The sequence below is a fragment of the Chiloscyllium punctatum genome, chromosome 24, assembly GCF_047496795.1.
Source record: "Chiloscyllium punctatum isolate Juve2018m chromosome 24, sChiPun1.3, whole genome shotgun sequence".
Taxonomy (NCBI): Eukaryota; Metazoa; Chordata; class Chondrichthyes; order Orectolobiformes; family Hemiscylliidae; genus Chiloscyllium; species Chiloscyllium punctatum.
This window is the reverse complement of record NC_092762.1, coordinates 49238994-49259793: the sequence shown is the minus strand read 5'-3', so window position 1 is coordinate 49259793 and position 20800 is coordinate 49238994. Positions and strand designations below refer to the sequence as shown.

The following is a 20800-nucleotide window of genomic DNA, read 5'->3' as shown; positions in this document are numbered from 1 at the left end:
TACTGCATTCCTGTGAGACAGCAATGCGGCTTTAATGTTAGTGCTGACAAAATCATCATTTACATAAACATAGTCCTACTTGAACCTGTCAATCACTATTTGCACCATGTTCAAAGGGGGATGGTCCAAAAAATTAGATCTGATATAAAATCACAGATCAGCTCACTCTGAGGACACTTCTTGAGGAGGACAAGACGATAAGAAAATAAAACTGTTGAGGTAAGGTGGCAATTGGGTGACTATATTAACTACCTGTATTTTAAGAAGAATAACATGCAAACTGATAGTAGAAGCAATTGAGAAGAAGTTACTGGTAATTTAACACAGAATGTGATGCACACAGTATAACGAGTGTGAACCATTCACTGATTTTTGGGGATGATGAACTATCCTGTGAATTCTGATCCACCATAACTTGCTCGATGATTTGTGCCACTCTGCTGATGGCTCTGTATGAACAGCAGCTCATTGTGACCTCTCTCTCGAGTTTCACAAAATTACTGCACTTTTTGCTGTAAGTTAAAGCTAGCACTTAACAGGCGAAGGGCTGTTTTTAACGAGATGCAGGTTCTTGATATCCCTGGTCCATAAAAAGAACAACTGAAACTATTGGGTCTCCTTATTTTCAGAAAGTAAATTGTTCTTTACTGATTTTTAAAACTGAAAAAGTTTGCACTTGCTATTTTTCTGGACCTTATTTAACTCTTACTCACTTTATTTTCTTTTCCATTGTTCCTCTGTTGTTTGGAGATCCTTAAATCGAATTGACTGAGCGGCGTTAAAATTAACCCAGGTATTCCTGTTTCCAACAACCTGCAGCACGAGTAGTTTTTGAGCTGAAAAATAACTGGGAGATATCAAGGGAAACAACCTATCCCTATACGCCCAAACATGTTTGGAAGAAAAGATAAATCTGAAATAGCTATGAATGCTGGAAATCAGAAACAAAACCAAAAATTGCTGGAAAACCTCAGCAGGTCAGGCAGCATCTATGGAGAGAAAGCGGAGTTAATGTTTCAGGTCCAGTGATCATTCTTCCATTCCAAAGCATTAACACTGATCTCTCTCCACAGATGCTGCCAGACCTGCTGAGTTTTTCCAGTCATTTCTGTTTGTGTTTATGACTTGATAGGATTTTGTAAGTTCTGATGAGATCATCATAGTTGAAGCCCTGAATGAGTACACTTGCTCCTGAGATGTGTAATAACATCTGTGAGCAGGTTAATTTAAAAATATCCAGAATGTACCCAGGGAATCTTGAAAAGGAAATTAGAAGACCAAAAAGGAGCATGGAAGAATAAAAGCAGGTAAATTAAGGAAAATCCAAAGTCATTTCACATGTATATTAAAGATAAAAGGATAACTAGGAAAAGAGTGGGACCACAGTGGTAATTTGTGCATGGAGCCAGAGAACTGCGATAGTGTGCTAAGTTAATACTATGTGTCAATATTCACTATTGAGAAGAACAATGTGGATACAGAAATCATGGAGCAGGACTGTGATACACAAAGAATTTAGCACAGACAGCAAGGAGGCTCTTAATGGTCCAGCAGGCTTAAAAGCAGATCAATCTCCAGGATTGGACTAAATGCATCCTATGCTCTTGGGTGAGACAGTAGAGGAAAGAGCAGGGTTATTGGCAGTAACTTTCAATTCCTCTTTAGCTACAAGAGAAATGCCAGAAGATTAGAGGAGAACCAATCCTGGTCCCATTATTTAAGAAGAATGCCAGCAATAAACCGGGAAACTTCAGGCTGGTTAGTGTTACCTCAGTGGTGGGGAAACTATTGGAAGTGATACAGAGGGACAAAATTAATTTGCTTTTGGAGAGCAGCCAGTATGGTTTTGTCGAGGGAGGTCATATCCAACCAAATTGAATTTTTCGGAAGGGTGATCAGGTGTGTAGATGAGGGCAATGCTTTTGATGTTGTCTACCTGGACATCAGCAAGGTTTTTGATAATGTCCCATGTGGGAGACTGATAGCCAGGGTATGAGCCTATGGCATCCAAACATCCATCATTGGCTGAGTGGCAGAAAGCAGAGGGTAATAGTCAAGGGGTGTTTTTGTGACTGGAAGCCTGTGTCCAATGGGCTACCTCAAGGGTCAGTGCTGGGGCCCTTAATATTTTGACATACATAAACGGATTAAATTTGAACGTAGGAGGATTGACCAATAAGTTTGCAAATGATACAAGAATGTGTGTGGTGATAAATTGGAGGACAGCCTGAGATTACAAGATGATATAGGTGGCTGGTCAGATGGGCTGATCAGCTGCAAGTAGAATTCAATTCAGGTAAGTGTGAGGTTATGAGTAGGACAAATAAAGCCATGGAATAATTGACAAAGAGTAGAAGCCTGGGAACCACTGAGGATCAGCGAGACCTTGATGTAAATGTGCACCGGTCCTTTATGGTGATGGGACAGGTGGATAAAAGAGTTAAAAGGCTCTTTACGATACTTACCGTTATTAGACAAGGCATAGAGTTTAAGAGCAGGGAGGTTATGTTGGAACATAAAATATTAGCTATACCACAGCGAGAGTATTGTGTGCATTTCTGGAATCCACATTACAGGAGGATGTGATTGCACTGAAGAGGGTGGAGAGGTTTACTGGGATGCTGCCTGGGCTGGAGAGTTTTAATTATGTAGAGAGATTGTTTGGGCTGGTTTGTGTTCCCTTGAGCAGAGGAGACTGATGGTGCACATGATTGAGGTATATAAACATATAAGAAATATTGACAGGATAGACAGAAAGAAACTTCTCCCTATGGTGGCTCAGTGGTTAGCACAGCTGCCTCACAACGCCAGGGACCCAGGTTCAATTCCCACCTCGGGCAACTATCTGTGTGGAGTTTGCACATTCTCCCTGTGTCTGCATGGGTTTCCTCCAGGTGCTCTGGTTCCATCCCACAGTCCAAAGATGTGCAGGTTAGGTGAATTGGCCATGCTAAATTGCCTGTAGTGTTAGATGCATTAGTTAGGGGAATGGGTCTGGTCACTTGCTCTTCGGAGGGTTGATGTAGACTTGTTGGACTGAAGGGCCTATTTCCACACCGTAGGGAATCTAATCTAATCTAATCAATGATTGGGGGCGTGACATAAATTGAAGGTAAGAGGCAGCAGTATGAGAGGGAATGTGAGAAAAATGTTTTCACTCAGAGGGTGGTGGAGACAGAACCCCCTCTTAATGTTTACGAAGTATTTAGCTATACCTTGTGATGCTAAGCTGACAGAGCTATGCACTGGAAAATGGGAAAATAATGGTCAGATGGTTGTTTTTGACTGGCATAGACTCAATGGCCAAAGGGTTTTTGTTTGTGCTGTAGACCTTTCACCAAAAAATCTTCAAAATTGTAACTACTGTCAAGATTTCTTCAATCTCTCATCACAAAAACAATCCTTCAATCCCAGTGATTAGGCAATTAGATGCCCAATGAACTTCCTGTATGGAAAGCATATTCTTCCTTTGCAGGAGACCAAGCTGTGCACAATACTTCAAGTACAATCTCACAAAGACTCTCTACAGTTACAACAAGACCTCACTACATCTCCCAACATGATATTTATCTTTCCCAATCTTTCAGCATTTAAGAGTCTATCAAATTGGATATTCAGCCCACCTGAATTTTCACTGAACTCTTTACATTGAATTGATGACATTAAATACTGCAGACCTGTCTGTGGTCTATTTTCTCCCAATATTGACTCTCTATCCTTTTCCTGCTTCCCTCTTGCCTTGACACTGTAGCTGTCATCTGCCCGTTGTCTTTTCCTTACTGTTCCAAATTGAATGGTGATTTCTACAGAGGGGGAGATTGAAAGGAGCCACAAGAAATTGGGAAGAAATGTAACATCCTAGTTTTAAAATTTAATTGGTTCAGATTTCACAAATTCTGTGTTGACTGAAAATAAGGTTGAAGGTTTTGTTCCATCAGAATGCCCATCATGAGGTGCTCTCTGTTTGTGGACTGGGTTTTGGTCTCCATGTTGGCTGCAGCCACTGTTTCCACATTTGATTCAACATTGGATGAAGCCTGGATCAACTGGAAATCATTGCATGGGAAACAATATAAAATGGTAAGTGCTGGGCAACTGCAGTTCCACTGGGCAATTCAAAGCAGAAGGCGTTTCTCAAGTTTTAGATTGTTTCAGAAAGGCCTCTCTTTTGTGGTAAAACTGGTTTGTGCTCCATGGGCAATGGGTACATTTGCTTCCTCTTTTATATCAAAAACTTCTCTCCCATAATTCTTAACTCTGTATAAAAAAAACAGAGAATTATTTGTCTCTTTCTTAAGTTAATTTTTTTCCTTTTATTACTGTCACACATCAATTCTAATTGCTCTTTCTCATTCACCTCTTCTCTATCTTTCTTCCTCTTGTGTTCATTTGTTGTTTCTTAATCAAAATTATTTGTTCACTCCTCTTTATCTTACCTCCCTCAGGCTTTCCTTCCTCCTCCTTTCTAGGATTTGAAAGTGCTGGTGTGATGATAATAATTCATTTATTTTATCTTTTGTCCTAATTGATTCAATTGTTTCCACTGTGCTAAATGCATGCCTTCCCCTGCTCCTGGGATTCTTAATTCAGAAACACTGGCTTTCTAAAATATTAATTAAGAATTGGTAATGAGGCAGATGATTTGATGGTGAATGTGTGCAAATCCCAAAAACCCATTACAGTGTTGGGTAGTTGATTTCCAATCTAGATAACACATCTTTTAACCTGAGTGGATCCTCTGCACAGATGTAATATCAGTTCTGGTCACCACCCAACCAGAAGGATCTGAATGCTTTGGACAGGGTTCACAAAAGATTTACCAGGATCCTGCCTGGTACCGTGGATTTTAGCTGTGAAGAAAGGTTAAATAGACTGGGTTTGTATTCACTGAAATGCAGGAGGTTGAAGGGCAACCTGATAGAAGTTACAAGGTTGTGAATGGCATGGATAGAGTGAAAGTTTGAGGCTTTATGCCAGAGTTGGGGCGGGTGGAGGTGGGGGCTGTCAATTACGAGGGGACGCATGTTCAGGGTGCGAGGGGGAAGTTTAAAAGTCATGCACGAGGCAAGTATTTTGCACAAAGAGTGTGAGTGGAACGTGTTGCCAATGAGGTGGTGGAAGCGTACACAATAGCAACTTTCAAGAAACCTGGATGAATAAATCAATAGGAAGGGAACTGAGGGATAACGATCCTGTAAGTGAAGACAGTTTTAGTATGGAAGGGGAAAGTGTGTCGGCGCAGGCTTGGATGGCCGAAGGGCCTGTTCCTGTGCTACATTGGTCTTCGTTCTTTGTTCTTGTTCTTTGTTCTGAAAGTTAGAGTACTTTTCATCAATACTAAATAATTATTGTAAAAAATTGGCGTAACAATGATATTCCTTGGATTTCCACAACCTACATATGGAAAGCTTGATGTATATTCACTGTTTGTAGGCATAATTTTAAATTGAGGTAATTAATTAATCGCCCGTGTTCCAGCCATCTGCATCTACCTGAATTGAGATTGTTTGTGTCTGAATAATCTTTATTGCCTGTGAGCTGGAGCCCATCAGTTCATGGTCAGAGTTCAGATGTAGCATCGTCTTTGTACTCACAGTGACAATAAGAGCTGGGTCTTCAGTTGACTTGGTGTAACTTTTTTTCAGGCTGAGGAGGCCTACAGAAGAGCATTGTGGGAGGACAATGTGAGATACATTGAACGGCACAACATGGAGTATGCAATGGGAAAGCACACATTCACTGTGGGATTGAACCAGTTCGGAGATCTGGTGAGTTATAAATACGTTTGGGATCTGTCGTGCCTGTCATGTCTGTATTCTAACCTTGAGTCAGACCGGCGCTTTTTGAACAAAATAGAATGTATCTGCAAATACAAATCTGCAAAGGCAAATTCACCCCCTAGACTTATCTGAGTGTGTATATTTGGGAGAGAGGGAAAGAGTGTGAGTGTGTGTGCGCATGCTTGTTAGTGTGTGTGCAAGTTTGATGGAGTATATGCCTGTGAGAGGGTGTGCACATGAGTGCGAGATGGGTGTGTGTGTCTGAGAGAGATTGTGTTTATGAGAGAGGCTTCGCATCAGTGTGTGAGTGTGTAGGAGTGTGTGTATGTGAGTGTGCTTGTATCTGAGAGTGTCTCATGTAGTGGGTCACCTGTAGTGTGACATGAACCCAAGGTCCTGGTTGAGGCTATCCTCATGGTATCGAACTTAGCTATCAACCACTGCTCGACCACTCTGCATTGTTGCACATCACAAAGTCCACCTTGGAGAATGGTGACCCGAAGAGCCAAGATCGAAAGTCCCTGACCGCTGAAGTGTTCCCCGACTGGGAGGGAACATCCCTGTCTGGTGATTATTTCACGGTGTCCATTCATCCGTTGTCGTAGCCTCTGCTTGGTCTTGCCAATGTATCATGCCTCAGGGCGTCCTTTCCTGCAGCATATGAGATAGACAACATTGGTCGAGTCACATGAGTACCTGCTGGGTACATGGGGGGGTGTTGTCCCCATGTGTAATGATAGTATCCATGGTGACACTCTGACACGTCTTGCAGTTGTTGCCTTGACAGGGCTGTACGGTTTTGTGGTCGATGTTGTCCTGACGGCCGGGCAGTTTGCTGTGAACAATGGTCTGTTTAAGGTAGGAGGTTACTTACAGGCGGGAGGTGGAGGCGTAGGGAAGATCTTGGTGAGGTGCTCATCCTCATCGATAGTGGGTTCATGTCACACTACAGGTGACCCCACTACACTATACATTCTCTTACACACACTCACACACAAGCACATATACAAACACACTCTTACACACTATCACACTCACATACTCACGCAGCCCCTCTCTCATACACACGCTTTCTCTCAGACACACACTCAACCCCCCGCCCAGACTCATAATAACGCTCACACCCTCTCACAAGCATGTACTCCATTACACTTAGGCACACACTCCATCAAGCGCATGTGCGCACACACACACATTCTCTCTCTCTCTCCCCCCCCCCCCCCCCCCCCCCCCCCCCCACTTCACTCTCTCTCTCGCACGCGTGCACACACGCACACACACAAGTCTATGGGGTGAATTTGCATTTGCAGATTTGTATTTGCAGGTACATTGTATTTTGTTCAAAAAGCACACAATCTGTAGGCAGTCAGTCCATGTGGCATTTTATAAATTCCTACTTTGGAAATATAACCGGTCTGACTCAAGATTGGAATACATTCAGACTCTAACCTCATGCCTTTAAAATGCATTGTCTGAGTTGTAATGTCACCTTTTTTTATAAAAACTTTTTTTCATGAAATTTTATCTCACAATTGTGACTTGAAAGAAGTTCTGGGATTTACATATTAATGAATAGAAACCAGCAACCCATTCAAAATAATGAAACATTTAACAGCAAGCTAGGTTTGTTCAATTCGTCGAATCAGTTTAAGTCACTGTGATTGTTGACTATAAATTCTATGTCCTATGATCCTGCCCCACTAGCTACCTGACAAAGGAACAGCGCTCCAAAAGTTTGTACTTCCAAATAAACCTGTTGGAATACAACCTGATATTGTGTGATTTTTTTTAACATTGTCCACCTCAGTCCACCACTGGCACCTCCACATCATATTTAATACAGGAAATGTAGGATCCGTGGTTGTCTTTAAAAGGTAACATACAGAAACCAGAAAAATCATACAATCCAACCGTTTACAATGTAATGTTCCTCAGTCCCCTCTTCTAGCCTGAGCAATTACTCCCATTCCTTTCTCCAAACAACCCTAAGAACATAAGATTTAAATCCCAGAATCCTTACATTTGGAAAACAGGCTCTTTAGTCCCACAATTCCACACCGACCCTCTGAAGAGTAACCCACCCCGACCCAGTCCCCTCCCCTTTTATCCTATATTTACCCCTGACCAATGCACCTACCTACACATCCCCAAAAACTATGGGCAGTTTAGCATGGCCATTTCACCTAACGAGTACATCTTTTGATTGTGGGAGGAAACCTGTGAACCCAGAAAATCCCACAGACACTGGGAGAATGTGCAAACTCCACACAGACAGTTGCCCAAGGCTGGAATTGAACCCTGATCCATGGAGCTGTGAGGCAGCAGTGCTAACCACGGAGCCACTGTGCCAAGCTGCTACAATACCAAACATCAGCTCCTTATTTCTCAAATTGCTGGAGAACAATTAGGCCATTTGGCCCATTGGGTCTACTCCATCATTCAATCATTCATCATTCCTCTGCCTCTGCCGGACCTGCTCTCAGGAGGAGCAATTCCACTCCAGGACATTCTAGATGTCTTCTTGTTTCAAGGACCACTATCTTCGCTTCCACATGATCAACAATGCCCTCAATTGCAATTCCTCCACTTCCTGCACCTTTACTCTTGAACCACATCTCTCCAACCACAACAAAAATAAAACCCCCCGACCTCACATTCCACCTCACATTATCCTCGGCCATTTTCACCAACTTCAGTCAGACCCCACCACCAGAAATATATTTCCCACTTCGCGCCTATCTGCATTCTGCAGAGACTATTCCCTCCATGACTCCCTTGTTAGCTCCACGCTCCCCACCAACCGAGCTCCAACTCATGGAACATTTCAGGGAAATCTCCGGGTCAGACAAACCAAACAACCCCACCGCCTGTGACTGACCACTTCAACTTCCCCTCCCAGTCCCCCAAGGACATGCAAGTCCTGGACCTTCTCCACCACCAAATCAAAGTCACCCACTGACTGGAAGGAGAACATCTATTTTTCTGTCTTGGGGCTCGACAACCACATGGCATCAACATTGACTTCAGCAGCGTCCAAATCTCCCCTCCTCCCCACCTTATCCCAGATCCAACCTTCCAGATCAGCACCGCCTTCTTGAACCATCCTCCCTATCCATCTTCCTTCTCAACTATCCACCTTTCCCCAGCCTCACCTCCATCCCCCTACTTATCTCTCAGCACCCTTCCCCCTACATTCCTGATGAAGGGCTTATGCTTGAAACATTGACTCTCCTGGTCCTTGGACACTGTCTGACCAACTGTGTTTTTCCAGCACTACACTTTTCGACTCTGACTCTCCAGCATCTGCAGTCCTCACTTTCTCCTGATAGTTTCTCACCCCTGTTCTCCTGCCTACTCTCTGTAACCATTGATCCTCTTACTAATCAATAATCCATCTCTGTCTTAAATACATTCAATGGCTTGGATCCACAGCCTCCTGTGGTAATGATTCACTGCCTCTGGCTGAAAGAATGTCTCCTCCTCTCAGTGTGACAGGGTGGTCATTTGTATAGGTCTAGTCGGTGGACCTGGGATTCCTCCTCCCACTGTGCACCCAACCCAGGAACACAAGCAAGGACCTCATTCTCTCAGCAATCTGTGTCCTTTAATTTTTCCTACCAAAATGCACTGTCTCACACTGACCCATACAGAAATGAATGCGCCAGGTGGATGTTCAATTTGCAAGTTTGTTCATGGTTAATTATATCATATTGCACTCTTCATGAATATAAGCCAATTCATCCAGTTTGGTGTGATCAGCAAATTTGGAATTTGCAATTTCAATCTTAGATTCCAGATCATTCACATAAATATTGATTCTTGTAGGGTATCTTCCCAACTGATAGCTGCCCTTATTCCATGCTTTCTGATACTTCTAATCTATTAATAATATTTTATCTTGATTTTTCTAGACCACAGAGGAGTTCAATCAGCGTTTCAATGGATTTAAAGAAAAGGAGATTGATCACACAGCATGTGAACTCTTTGCAGCAGCGAAACATGTTAAATTGCCTCAGAGAGTTGACTGGAGCACAAAGGGTTTTGTTACTAAAGTGAAGAACCAGGTGAGATTAAAAATCACACAACACCAGGTTATAGTCCAACAGGTTTAATGGGAAGCTCTAGCTTTCAGAGCGCCGTTCCTTCATCAGGTGGTTGTGGAGACACCCCAGTCCAACACCGGCATCTCCAAATCAGGTGAGATTCGACAGACTTCATACAAACCTTACTCAAGGCCCAGTGTAGAAAATCCCCACTCTATATTGTTAGCTCAATATGGAAAACAATGGCATGGAAATGTGTCAAGAAACCAATAAAAGAGTAGAAACTTCAGTGTGGTTAATTGAGTAATGCAGTTCTAAACCTTTTTTACATGGAGAGAGACAAATTCCAATGTTCTTTCTCACTCAGATGTGTTTTGTAGACATATATTTGGGTTTGGAAAAGGAGGAGAAGGTTAGGATAAGAGTTAAGGGATAACTCGCTATGTCCCAGGGTTCAGAAATCCCCTCCTTCTCCCACTCATGTGCACATTCTCTCCCTCTCCTGCTCACAATCACTCTCTTCTAGTCCCACTGTGAACCCTCACTCACCCTCCCTTATTTCCTCATTCCCTCATACATGCTCTCCCTCACTAACTCACACAATACACGACTTCTTACTCACACAGATACACTGTCCCTCACTCTCATACATACACACTCCCTCACACTCACACACCCCCACTTACCCTCCCTTATGCACACACTGTTTCAAACTCACACATACTCTCTTTTACACACTCACTATTGAGCCTGTCCTGATCAACCATGGGAGGGACATGGCCTCTGAGTGCAGAAGCATCTCTTCACAGAGTCGTCCACTTGTACCTCTTGTGTTTGCAAAGCTGTTGGCAGACCAGACAGAACTCTTTGGTGGGCCACAGTATTGGACAAGGCTGGTCTAAAGTAATGGGGCATGTGAAAGGGTAATGATAAACATTTACATCCCGAACTGGTCTGACCTACCTCTGCCTCCAGACCCTCTGGGCAATTAGGGTTGTGTAATAAAGGGTAGTATTATTTAACTGGGACAGTATGAACTTCAGTGAACATTCCTGATCTCTGCCTGATGAATGTAAAATATTAACAGAGGTCCTGAAGATGAGTTTAAACAAATAATTGCTGCTGTTTCTCTGAGGTTTCCGACAGTCTTCTGCGAGTATGGTAATCAATCAGAAAGGCCCTGTCCTCCCAGCCCAATCCACCACATCACAACGTCACCAGGGTGTGTGTAGAAATGGAATGTGGTGCCACCTGATGGCCAGGAAGAAGATCTGCAATTGTTGCAGTCAGATCTGTGGACCCCAGGCTGATATTCACAAACCAATTACAATTAAGAAGAACATAAAATCAAGTCTATGTGCTTTAATTAATGTGATTTGTGGTTGACTGCAGAAAGTCTGTCACCAGTGAAGGTTCCTGTCTGTCAGGTAATCTTGCCGAGTCCCACCTCCCAGTGGTTGGAGACGTACCAATATGTTTGGGTCACTTTTCACATGAATGTCGGATTTCTTCTGGAAGCCACGTTTGAGAAAGGTTGACACTGAAATTGGCTTAGCTGAGCATGGGGCCTGGTTTGCTGTAGAGAGCGACATCTCCAGTTACTAATGTTCATAGAAGACTAGATTTTTCTGACTGCCACATTAATGGGTGAGTAGATTTTTACAGACTGTTACTGAACGAGCTTTCCCCAGACTAAAACACGGCCATCCAAAGTTGGTTAAACTGTTCAGGAGCCAGAGGTTTTGTTCTCCTGACTGTGCTCCTGGGTGAATCACTTTAGTTCACAAGATAGTTTCTATCCGAACACTTCTGACAGTTATCCATTGGTATGAGATAAATGACCCCGTTTGTGCCTCTTGCAGCACATTAAGCTCGAATAACACTCTGTTCCGAAATTGCCATCTCATCTGTTGGTCTTTTTTTATGTCTGTGGGCTGCAAGTTCACAGTGTAAAGTGTTACACATGGAAGAATGATATCACCTCTGTTCTGGTTACAGCTGATTGAAACTTTCCTTCCCTTTACTGTGGTGAGGATTTCCCTCTTATTTCCAGTCTCTCACTAAAGTGGAACAATTATAAGACAAAGGACCCTCTGCACAAACTTGACACCTGAGCAATCTTTGGCAGAAGGGGATCGGTTCGCACAGTTGGCTGGACAGCTGGTTTGTAATGCAGAATAATATGAACAGCTTGGGTTCACTTTAGCATTTGCTGAGATGACCATGAAGTATTCTCCTCTCTATGTCTCCCCATGCCTGAGGCCTGGTCACACTCAGATTAAACCATCTCTCTCTAACAAGGGAGCAGTCCCATGGTCTGATAAGACTAGGGCAGCTTTACTTTTACCTTGGCACAGTCCCATCCTTGAAATGTACATAATAAAAAGGTTTTGATGTGAGAATGGCCTAATGAAAAGGCTCATTCTAGTAGCAGGCTGTATCAGAGGTTTACTACAGTATCGGTAACAGCTTGTCGTTTAACAGAGAAAAACCCTGAAGCACTTTGTTGGATAAGATCAATTAAATGTGTGGTTTACAAGTGCCCCTAATGTGAGACTTAAGAGGCCCACATGGTTCAGAGCTCCCAACAGGTTAAATACTTTATATGTTTCTATGTAGAAGATAACACAAATGTTTGTCTACTCTCTGTCATTATTCAGAGACAGTGTGGCTCATGCTGGGCTTTCAGTGCAACTGGATCACTTGAAGGACAGCTTTTTAAGAGAACAGGAAAGCTGATTTCTCTGAGTGAGCAGAACTTGGTTGACTGTGATTGGAAAAGCTGTAGCTGTTGTGGTGGACATGTACGTACTGCTCTGCAGTATGTGAAACAAAATGGGATTAATTCAGAGCATTCCTATCCCTACACAGCCAAGGTAATCTTGAAATTAATTTATGTGCTTTTAGGAAGTAATTGAAATTGTCTCTCATTACTTAATTAGCTCTCTCTTTTTAATTTAAATATTGAGGTGTGAATGTTTTGTTTTTTAACATACTTTAGAACGGTGAATGCCACTTTAACAGAAGTGATATTGTCACCCGTTGTGCGTGTGTGACACGGATTCAACAAAATTCTGAGCATCAACTCGCTGCAGCAGTGGCTCAGGTTGGACCCATTTCTGTTGCTATCGATGCAAATCACAAATCTTTCCATCTTTATAAAAGCGGTAAGAAACAAAATTCATTCACACTTGGAATAATGTTCAAAAGTAAAGACTTTTCATATTCAATGTACTATCCATTTCGAAGATATTTGGCATCATCGTTGTAAATGCAGGACAAAGGTCTATGGGAGTGTATTGGAAATACAGTTCATTATTAAAACTCGGATTGCCCTTGTCATTCAAAACACAAATCTCCCTTTTGTTCCCCCCAATTGGTGAAATATTCATTGGGACTTCCCATGATTCAATGCTAAGAGCACTGATGCTTTCAGTCTGCATTCGTGATGTGGCCTCAATTTGTAAATAATTTGAAGTGGAGTGAACAGTCCAAAGATGGCTTGTTGTGGGTAAATCATTACAAGTTGCCTTTAATTAAGTTACTTATTAAGAAATCACACAGACAATCAAGTACTGAAACAACAATTTAATGTTAATTTGACGTAGCAACCAAGATAAGACCCCTCAAGTAAGCAAGCTTAGCCTCATAACCTGACTTGGTGACTACCTGATTAATGGTGAAATCCGGCCAGGATTATAAGCAAAAGTGTCTGTCTCTGGAAGTGTCCAGGGATTGATCCTTGTACAGTGTCGTTCTTCAAAGGTTATTAAGGTGGAGTTCTGGAGTTTGATTCTTTCACACATTTTTGTCCTTTAGTCTCTGTGGGCTCATATTAACGATTTTTCTTTAAATGTTCTTTCATCCAAATTGCTGCAAGTCTGCATCTTGCCTTATTATCAGAAGTAGCTTCTTTGTTCCTTGTTCCATTTGGCATTAGCTGTCTGTTCAAAGACACAGCTTTCCTGTAGTTAACTCCTTCAGTTCTTCTGCATGACAATCAGTTGCCCTTGTGACATAAAGCATCCAATTTCTCCAGCAGGCACCAAAGCAGTTTTGTCGAAATAATCTTGACTCCCTCCTTTCCAAGACATGATGAACTCGTTTCTAAGTTTGTCCTTGTCCTTTAACAGTTTATTCCAGTTGGATTTATTTCTGATTCCTTCCAGACATAAGTTTATCTTTTGTTGATTCATTCCATCCTCACACAGTTATTAAAGTCCTGAAGTCAACAAGACTTAAAGAGGACATGGATTAAAATGAAAGAGAGAAATGGGCAGATGAAATGAAACACACAAAATGCATTTTCTTTGGAAGAATGAGGAGGGACCACCGATACAAAATAATGCCATTTTACAGAGGATAAAGAAACAGAGCCTTAGCGCGTTTTGTCCGTTAATTTTGAAGATGGTAGACAGGTTTTAAAAAAGGATGATAAGCACATCATAACCCTGAGCTTTATGATTAAAGGTATAAATATGATGAGATAAAAGGATACTCTGTCTGTGATGCATGTCAGATTAATTCAACAAACAGGGGCCAGGTCAAATATAATAAGTTGAGAGAGAAAATGAAGAGGGAAGTAAAATTGCCAAAGACAGAATGAGAATAGAATTGCAGTTAACATCATAGAGTCATAGAGATGTACAGCAAGGAAACAGACCCTTCAATCCAACCCGTCCATGCTGACCAGATATCCTAACCTAATCTAGTCCCATTTGTCAGCATTTGGCCCATATCCCACTAAACCCTTTTTATTCATAGACCCAAGCAGATGCATTTTAAATGCTGCAGTTCTACCAGCCTCCACCACTTCCTTTGACAGACTGCACACGCCACCTTCTGCATGAAACGTTACCCATTAGATCCCCTTTATATCTTTTCCCTCTTATCCTAAACCTATGCCCTCAATTCTTGGACCCCCCCCCCCCCCCCGCCCCCCCCACCCAGGGAAAAGACTTTGTCTATTTATCCAATCCATGCCCCTCATGATTTTATAAATCTCTATAAGGTCACCCGTCAGATTCTGATGCTCCAGGGAAAACAGACCTACCCGATTTAGCCTCTCCCTATAGCTCAAATCCTCCAATCCTGGCAACATCCTTGTAAATTTTTTCTGAACCCTTTCAAGTTTCACAACATCCTTCCAATAGGAGGGAGACCAGAATTGCATGCAATATTCCAACGGTGGCCTACCCAATGACCTGTACAGCTGCAACATGACCTCCCATCTGCTGTACTCAATACGCTGACCAATAAAGGAAAGCATACCAAACGCTGCCTTCACTATCCTATCTATCTAAGACTCTCCTTTCAAGGAGCTATGAACCTGCACTCCAAGGTCTCTCTGTTCAGCAACACTCCCTAGGACCTTACCAGTAAGTGTATAAGTCCTGCTATGACTTGCTTTTCCAAAATGCAACACCTCACATTCATCTAAATTAAACTCCATCTGCCACACATCAACTCATTGGCCCATCTGATCAAGATCCTGTTGTACTATGAGGTAAGCTTCTTCAGTGTCTACTGCACCTCCAATTTTGGTGTTGTCATCTGCAAACTTACTAACTAGACCTCCTATGTTCACATCCAAATCATTTACATAAATGACAAAAAGTAGTGGACCCAGTATCGATCCTTGTGGCACTCCATTGGTCACAGCCTTCCAGTCTGTAAGGCAACCCTCTACCACCACTCTCTGTTTTCTACCTTTGAGCCAGTTCTATATCCAAATGGCTAGTTCTCCATGTATTCCATGACATCTCACCTTGGTAACCCATCTCCCATAGAGAACCTTGTCGATGGGCTTGCTGAAGTCCATGTAGATCACATCCACCACTCTGCTATCAACAATCCTCTTTGTTACTTCTTCAAAAAACTCAATCAAGTTTGTGAGACATGATTTCCCACACACAAAGCCGTGCTGACTATCCCTCGTCAGTCCTTGTGTTTCCAAATTCACGTGAATCCTGTCCCTCAGGATTCTCTCCAACAACTTGCCCAATGCTGATACCAGTCTGTAGAACCCTGGCTTTTCCTAACCACCTTTCTTAAATAGTGGGACCACATTAGCCAACCTCCAGGCTTTCAGCACCTCACCTGTGTCTATCGATGATACAAATATCTCAGCAAGGATCCCAGCAATAAGTAAACCTAAGAATTTTTAGCGAACATATAAAGCAAGTGGTAAGAGATGTTAGTTATAAACAGAAGGATGAACCTGATGAAACAATCTGATGAAATTCCTAACACAAAATTTACCAATCTTAGGCACTGCCCTTTCCTGACTAATTACTGACAGATCCCAAAAAGGGTCAGTCGAGTTAACCATTGACAATTTAATTCAGCTCCAGTTAGCAGATCAGAATGTTCTATTTGATTGTTATCTTATCAGTTACTCTGTGACTTTCATGTCCTTGGATGTAAAGGTTCAAAGCCTGGGAATTTTCTGAAACGTGGTTAAAATGAATTTCTTGCACAGATAATATATTTGTACTCTTTGCAGGTATTTATTATGAGCCAAACTGCAGCAGCACAAGACTTAATCATGCAATGTTAGTGGTTGGATATCAATACGATCAACAGGGGAATTATTGGATTGTTAAAAACAGGTAAACCCACAAAAATATTCAGAAACACATAAATGTGTATTAATTCGCACTGTGTTTAACTTACCTACAATTAAATCTTTCTTTTTAAATACTGTATCTCATTGAGTCATAGCAAGGTTTATAGAATCATGCAGCATAGGAGCAGGCCCTTTGGCCCTCCATGTCTACACTGACCAACACACACCAAACTACACTCATCCCATTTACCTGCATTTGGTCCAGAGCCGACTATGCCCTGACATTTTGAGTGCGTATCCAGATGTTTCTTAAATATTGTAAGACTACCTGCCTTCACCTCCCTCTCAGGCAGCACATACCATTCTTCTACCACACGTCGGATGATTTTTCTTTTTACAGATATCCCCTAAACTACTTATTCCTTAAACATTTTGCTATTTGGTCTTAGAAATGTCTGCCACGAGGAAAAGATTCTCACAATCTGCCCTGTCTGTGTCTGTCATAATTTTCTATATCTCAATCAGATCTCCCCTCAGCCTCCTTCGCTCCAAGGAAACCAAACCCAGTCTCTCCTCATAACTGAGGCTTTCCATCCCAGGCACCATCCTGGTGAATCTCCCCTGCATCTTTTCCAGTACAATCACATCCTTTTGATGGTGTGGTGAGCAGAACTGCACTCAGTGTTCCACCTATAGCCTAATAAATGGTTTATAGGGAGGAACCATATCTGTACTGGTTTTGGAGTTTAATGTTTTCAGTGTGGGTTAGCACCAGGACTGCACAGTGTGTGTTGTTACCTTGCTTCCTCATTTTCCTGTTCAACTCCATAATTTGTGACTTCCCCTCTTGCCCTAAACCATCCATCGAACTTCGAGCAATTATCCAAGCTAACCCAAGCCGTAACAGCCAGTGGTTCAGTCAGAGAGAAAGTTTCATATTTCAAGTGCAACATGACTTAGTTGCTCTTTTTAATTGTTGACAGAGGGAGAAAATGAGTGGACTAGATGGTAAGGGTTCATAAATCAAAAGATAAAAGCTGGTAAAGGAAGGATTGAGATACAAAATCAGTCTAATGAATGATGTGAATTGAAGGAAATAGGTTAGTCCTGTTGAGAACAAAGACAATGACACACAAACAAGACATGGGAGTGAGGGTTGGGGAAGGAAGTGGTGCAGTGGAGGTCGAATCAAATTGGAGGTCAGTGTTCATACCTTGAAGTTGAATTCAATGTTGAGTCCTGAAGGCTGTAAAGTGCTTAAGTGGAAAATGAGGTGTCGTTCCTCACTGCAGCAAGCCTGAGATGAAAATATTAGCATGGGAGCAGCATGGTGTATTCAAATGGCAAGGAACGAGCAAATCAAGATCATCGCAGCCTGCATTTAGTTTGGCCGATGTCGAGCAAACCATATTGTGAACAGCGAACGCAGTCAGTTAGATTGAAAGAAGTACAAGTGAATTGCTGCTTCATTTGGAAGGTGTGTTTGGGGCCTTGGACAGGGAGTAGGTCAAAAGACAAGTTTTATACCTTCAGTGATGGCATGGGAGTGAGCCAGGGCAGGGGAGAGTGTGGATACATGGGACAGAGGGCTAGGAGTGATGAAGAGGGGAGGATTGGTCCCAGTGGATTGCTGATAGTGAAGGGCAGGGGAAGATGTGTTTGGTGGTGGTATCCTGTTGGAGGTAGTGGAAATGGCAGAGGATGATCATTGGAATGTAGAGACTAGTGGGATGGAAAGGGAGAACAAGGAGAATTCTGTCATTGTTCGGGGAAGGAGGGGAAGAGGTGAGGACAGAAGTGCAGGAGATGAGTCAGACATGCCTTAGGACTCGGTCGGCCCCAGTGGAGAAAATCCTTTGTTGACCTGTTGGAGCCACCATCTCGCTCAGACCCTCACCACCTGCACCTAAAGTACCACTGCCTTTCATCTCCCATACTACCCACCTCTCTCTCTCTCTCTCTCTCCAGGAGAAAACTATCCAAAATAGGTCAGAATGACTCCAGGAGTGCGGTAGATTTCCTGACATTAAGCTCCGCCCTAAAGTCCCTCCTAGGCTGTACGGCTGGTCCAGTGTCCCATGCACCATGATTGGCATTAACAAACTGATCATGGCATTCATGTCTGATTGCCAAGATTATTACTGCACTTGGATCTCAAAGGCCCATGCAGCTGGAATGAAAATTCAAGGGAACGCTGTCTTCCCTATCTCATTATAAAGAGAAGATCCTTCTGTGACCATCCCAAGCAGCTGACCATGTTCAAGCCCCTAAACTGGTATCAGAGATTACCCTGAGGTTTCATGCAGAGAATCCCCTTCACTGACTGAAAGCTGTCACCTTCCAGAGTGAGACTGCTGACAACCCTGACAATCTGCTGGCTGTGTGTGTGTGTGTCTGTGTGTGTGTGTGTGTCTGTGTGTGTGCCCTAAATCAGACAGCAGTACTGTGATCCTTATATCTCCGCATCCAGGGAGGCTCAGAGTCAGTGAGTACTAACAGATCCCTTTTATATTCCACCTGATGGTTTTTTGCCATTCATTGAAATGTTGTACCAAATCTCGATGGATTTCAATGGGTCTTCCTTTAATGACTGAAGAGAGACCATGTGGCTCACCAGATCTCCTTTTGATATTCCAGTTGGGGGAAGGTGTGGTCTATCCAAATACTCAATGCTGCTCTGCGAAAGTAGTTTTGGGAAATCTGATTTAGTATCAAACTTGTATCAAACGTGGCTCTCTCTTCACATCCTGATATCAGTTGCCACCATTTACAATAGCAACCAGGGTATCTAATCATCTACCTGCTCATACCCTGAGCTGCTTCTTCTGAACATTGTGTCACAATGAGAACAGCAAGGCCCACACAGACAATCGAGTGATTCTCTGAGTGCGAGTGCTACTCAATGTCCAACGTTGCTCTTTGGTAAAACAATAATCTGATGTTGAAACGTTCAGTTAGTTAAATGTTCTGTTTAAAGGTGTGTTTGAGTAGAAATCTAACATAGTGCTCTCTTACATTTTAGTCATGGAACAGGTTGGGGCATGAAAGGCTATATGAAAATGGCCAAGGACAGGGGTAACCACTGTGGAATCGCTCGGTCGGCACTTTACCCTGAGATGGAAACCTCAAAGTGCCAATGTTAACACTGGATTAAACCAACCAAAAAGAATCAATTGCTTGCCTGGTGCTGCTGATTTTCTGTCTACTCTTGATGAGTATCTGTCTTGCTGCATCTCTGCATTGATAATGCTGCTTTAATCACTTCTGGATGTTCCAAAAGGCTTTGATTAATGAAGGATAGTCACAGTTGCAGTGTGAGAAAACACACCATCTAATTTGCATAAAAAACATAATCATGATATTAAACACCCAATAATCTGTTTTACAAGAGTTTATTCAGAAAACATGATGGTGAGGAAAACCTGTAAGTCCTTCTCTGAATACTGTCATGGGACTTTGTATCTTTGTCTGAAAAAGTTTCCATTTAACAGCTAACCTGGAAGTGAACATGTCTAATCCTGCACTACTCTTGTAGTAGCTTCAATTATATGATCAAATCTCGAAATCAAATTTGACCTTCTGACTTTCTGCTTTAGAAATAAGAACATTATCTCCTTGACAATATTGATAAGAGGTTCCTCCTGTACAGAGGAACCTCGATTATCCAAAGGTGGGGAGTAATTTGTTCGGTTAATCAAATTCCAGATAACCAAATATCAGATTATATAGTTCAGCCAAGCATCGGGACCTTGCAACATTGCTGGATAATCCGATATTTGGATAATCGAATGCCGGATAACCGAGGTTCCTCTGTAAATGTTTTATGGGTAAAGAGGGTGAAAATCTGTTTTCAATAAATGAAACATAATAAATGTATGTGCTTGAACAGTAAGATAAACAGCAAGGCCATTGCTCGTTGTGCACAGTAACAGGGAATGACGACATTGTCTAACATTCAGGTCATGGCCTGAAGATGTTATTTGTGCAAAGTACGGGATATAAAGTGTGACAGCAATCAATTTGTGTGTCTTGGTTTTCTCTTCAACATTGGATTGTTCACAAAATGCAACAAATAGTTTTTCAGCAAATCAGTCTATGTTGCTTATTCTCCATAAGAGGAGTAGTTCTAATTTCATCCAAATAGTTCCATATTCCTATATCCCATTTCATTCAACCAACCAGCTAAACACTTCTGGAATGTTAACATGCCAAACCCAGAATTTGATGCACTCACCAAATTCACAAACTTTGCCTTAAGAGTTTGCCTGTTCTAATGTAGTTGTGCATCTATGTCCATTTTGTTCCCATGATCATAAACACAAATTACTGAATAATCTTCATTATCGCAATATAAACTGATCCAATTTTTCAAGTCATTCTGTGCACACATATTCTTCGACAGCAGGTAG

At 42.2% G+C, this 20800-nt stretch overlaps 1 protein-coding gene across 1 annotated transcript in view; it reads left to right on the top strand.

The window, feature by feature from the left end:
• Positions 1–20410, top strand: part of LOC140494527 (cathepsin L2-like) — a 46597-nt gene extending 26187 nt beyond the window's left edge. The window contains exons 3-9 of the mRNA XM_072593795.1: positions 3939–4080; positions 5646–5768; positions 9692–9844; positions 12484–12699; positions 12825–12990; positions 16329–16434; positions 19414–20410. Of these exons, the coding sequence (XP_072449896.1) occupies positions 3940–4080; positions 5646–5768; positions 9692–9844; positions 12484–12699; positions 12825–12990; positions 16329–16434; positions 19414–19534 (1026 nt within the window). The 5' untranslated portion in view covers position 3939 and the 3' untranslated portion in view covers positions 19535–20410. The remainder of the gene's footprint in view (positions 1–3938; positions 4081–5645; positions 5769–9691; positions 9845–12483; positions 12700–12824; positions 12991–16328; positions 16435–19413) is intronic.
• The last annotated feature ends 390 nt before the right edge of the window (positions 20411–20800 follow it).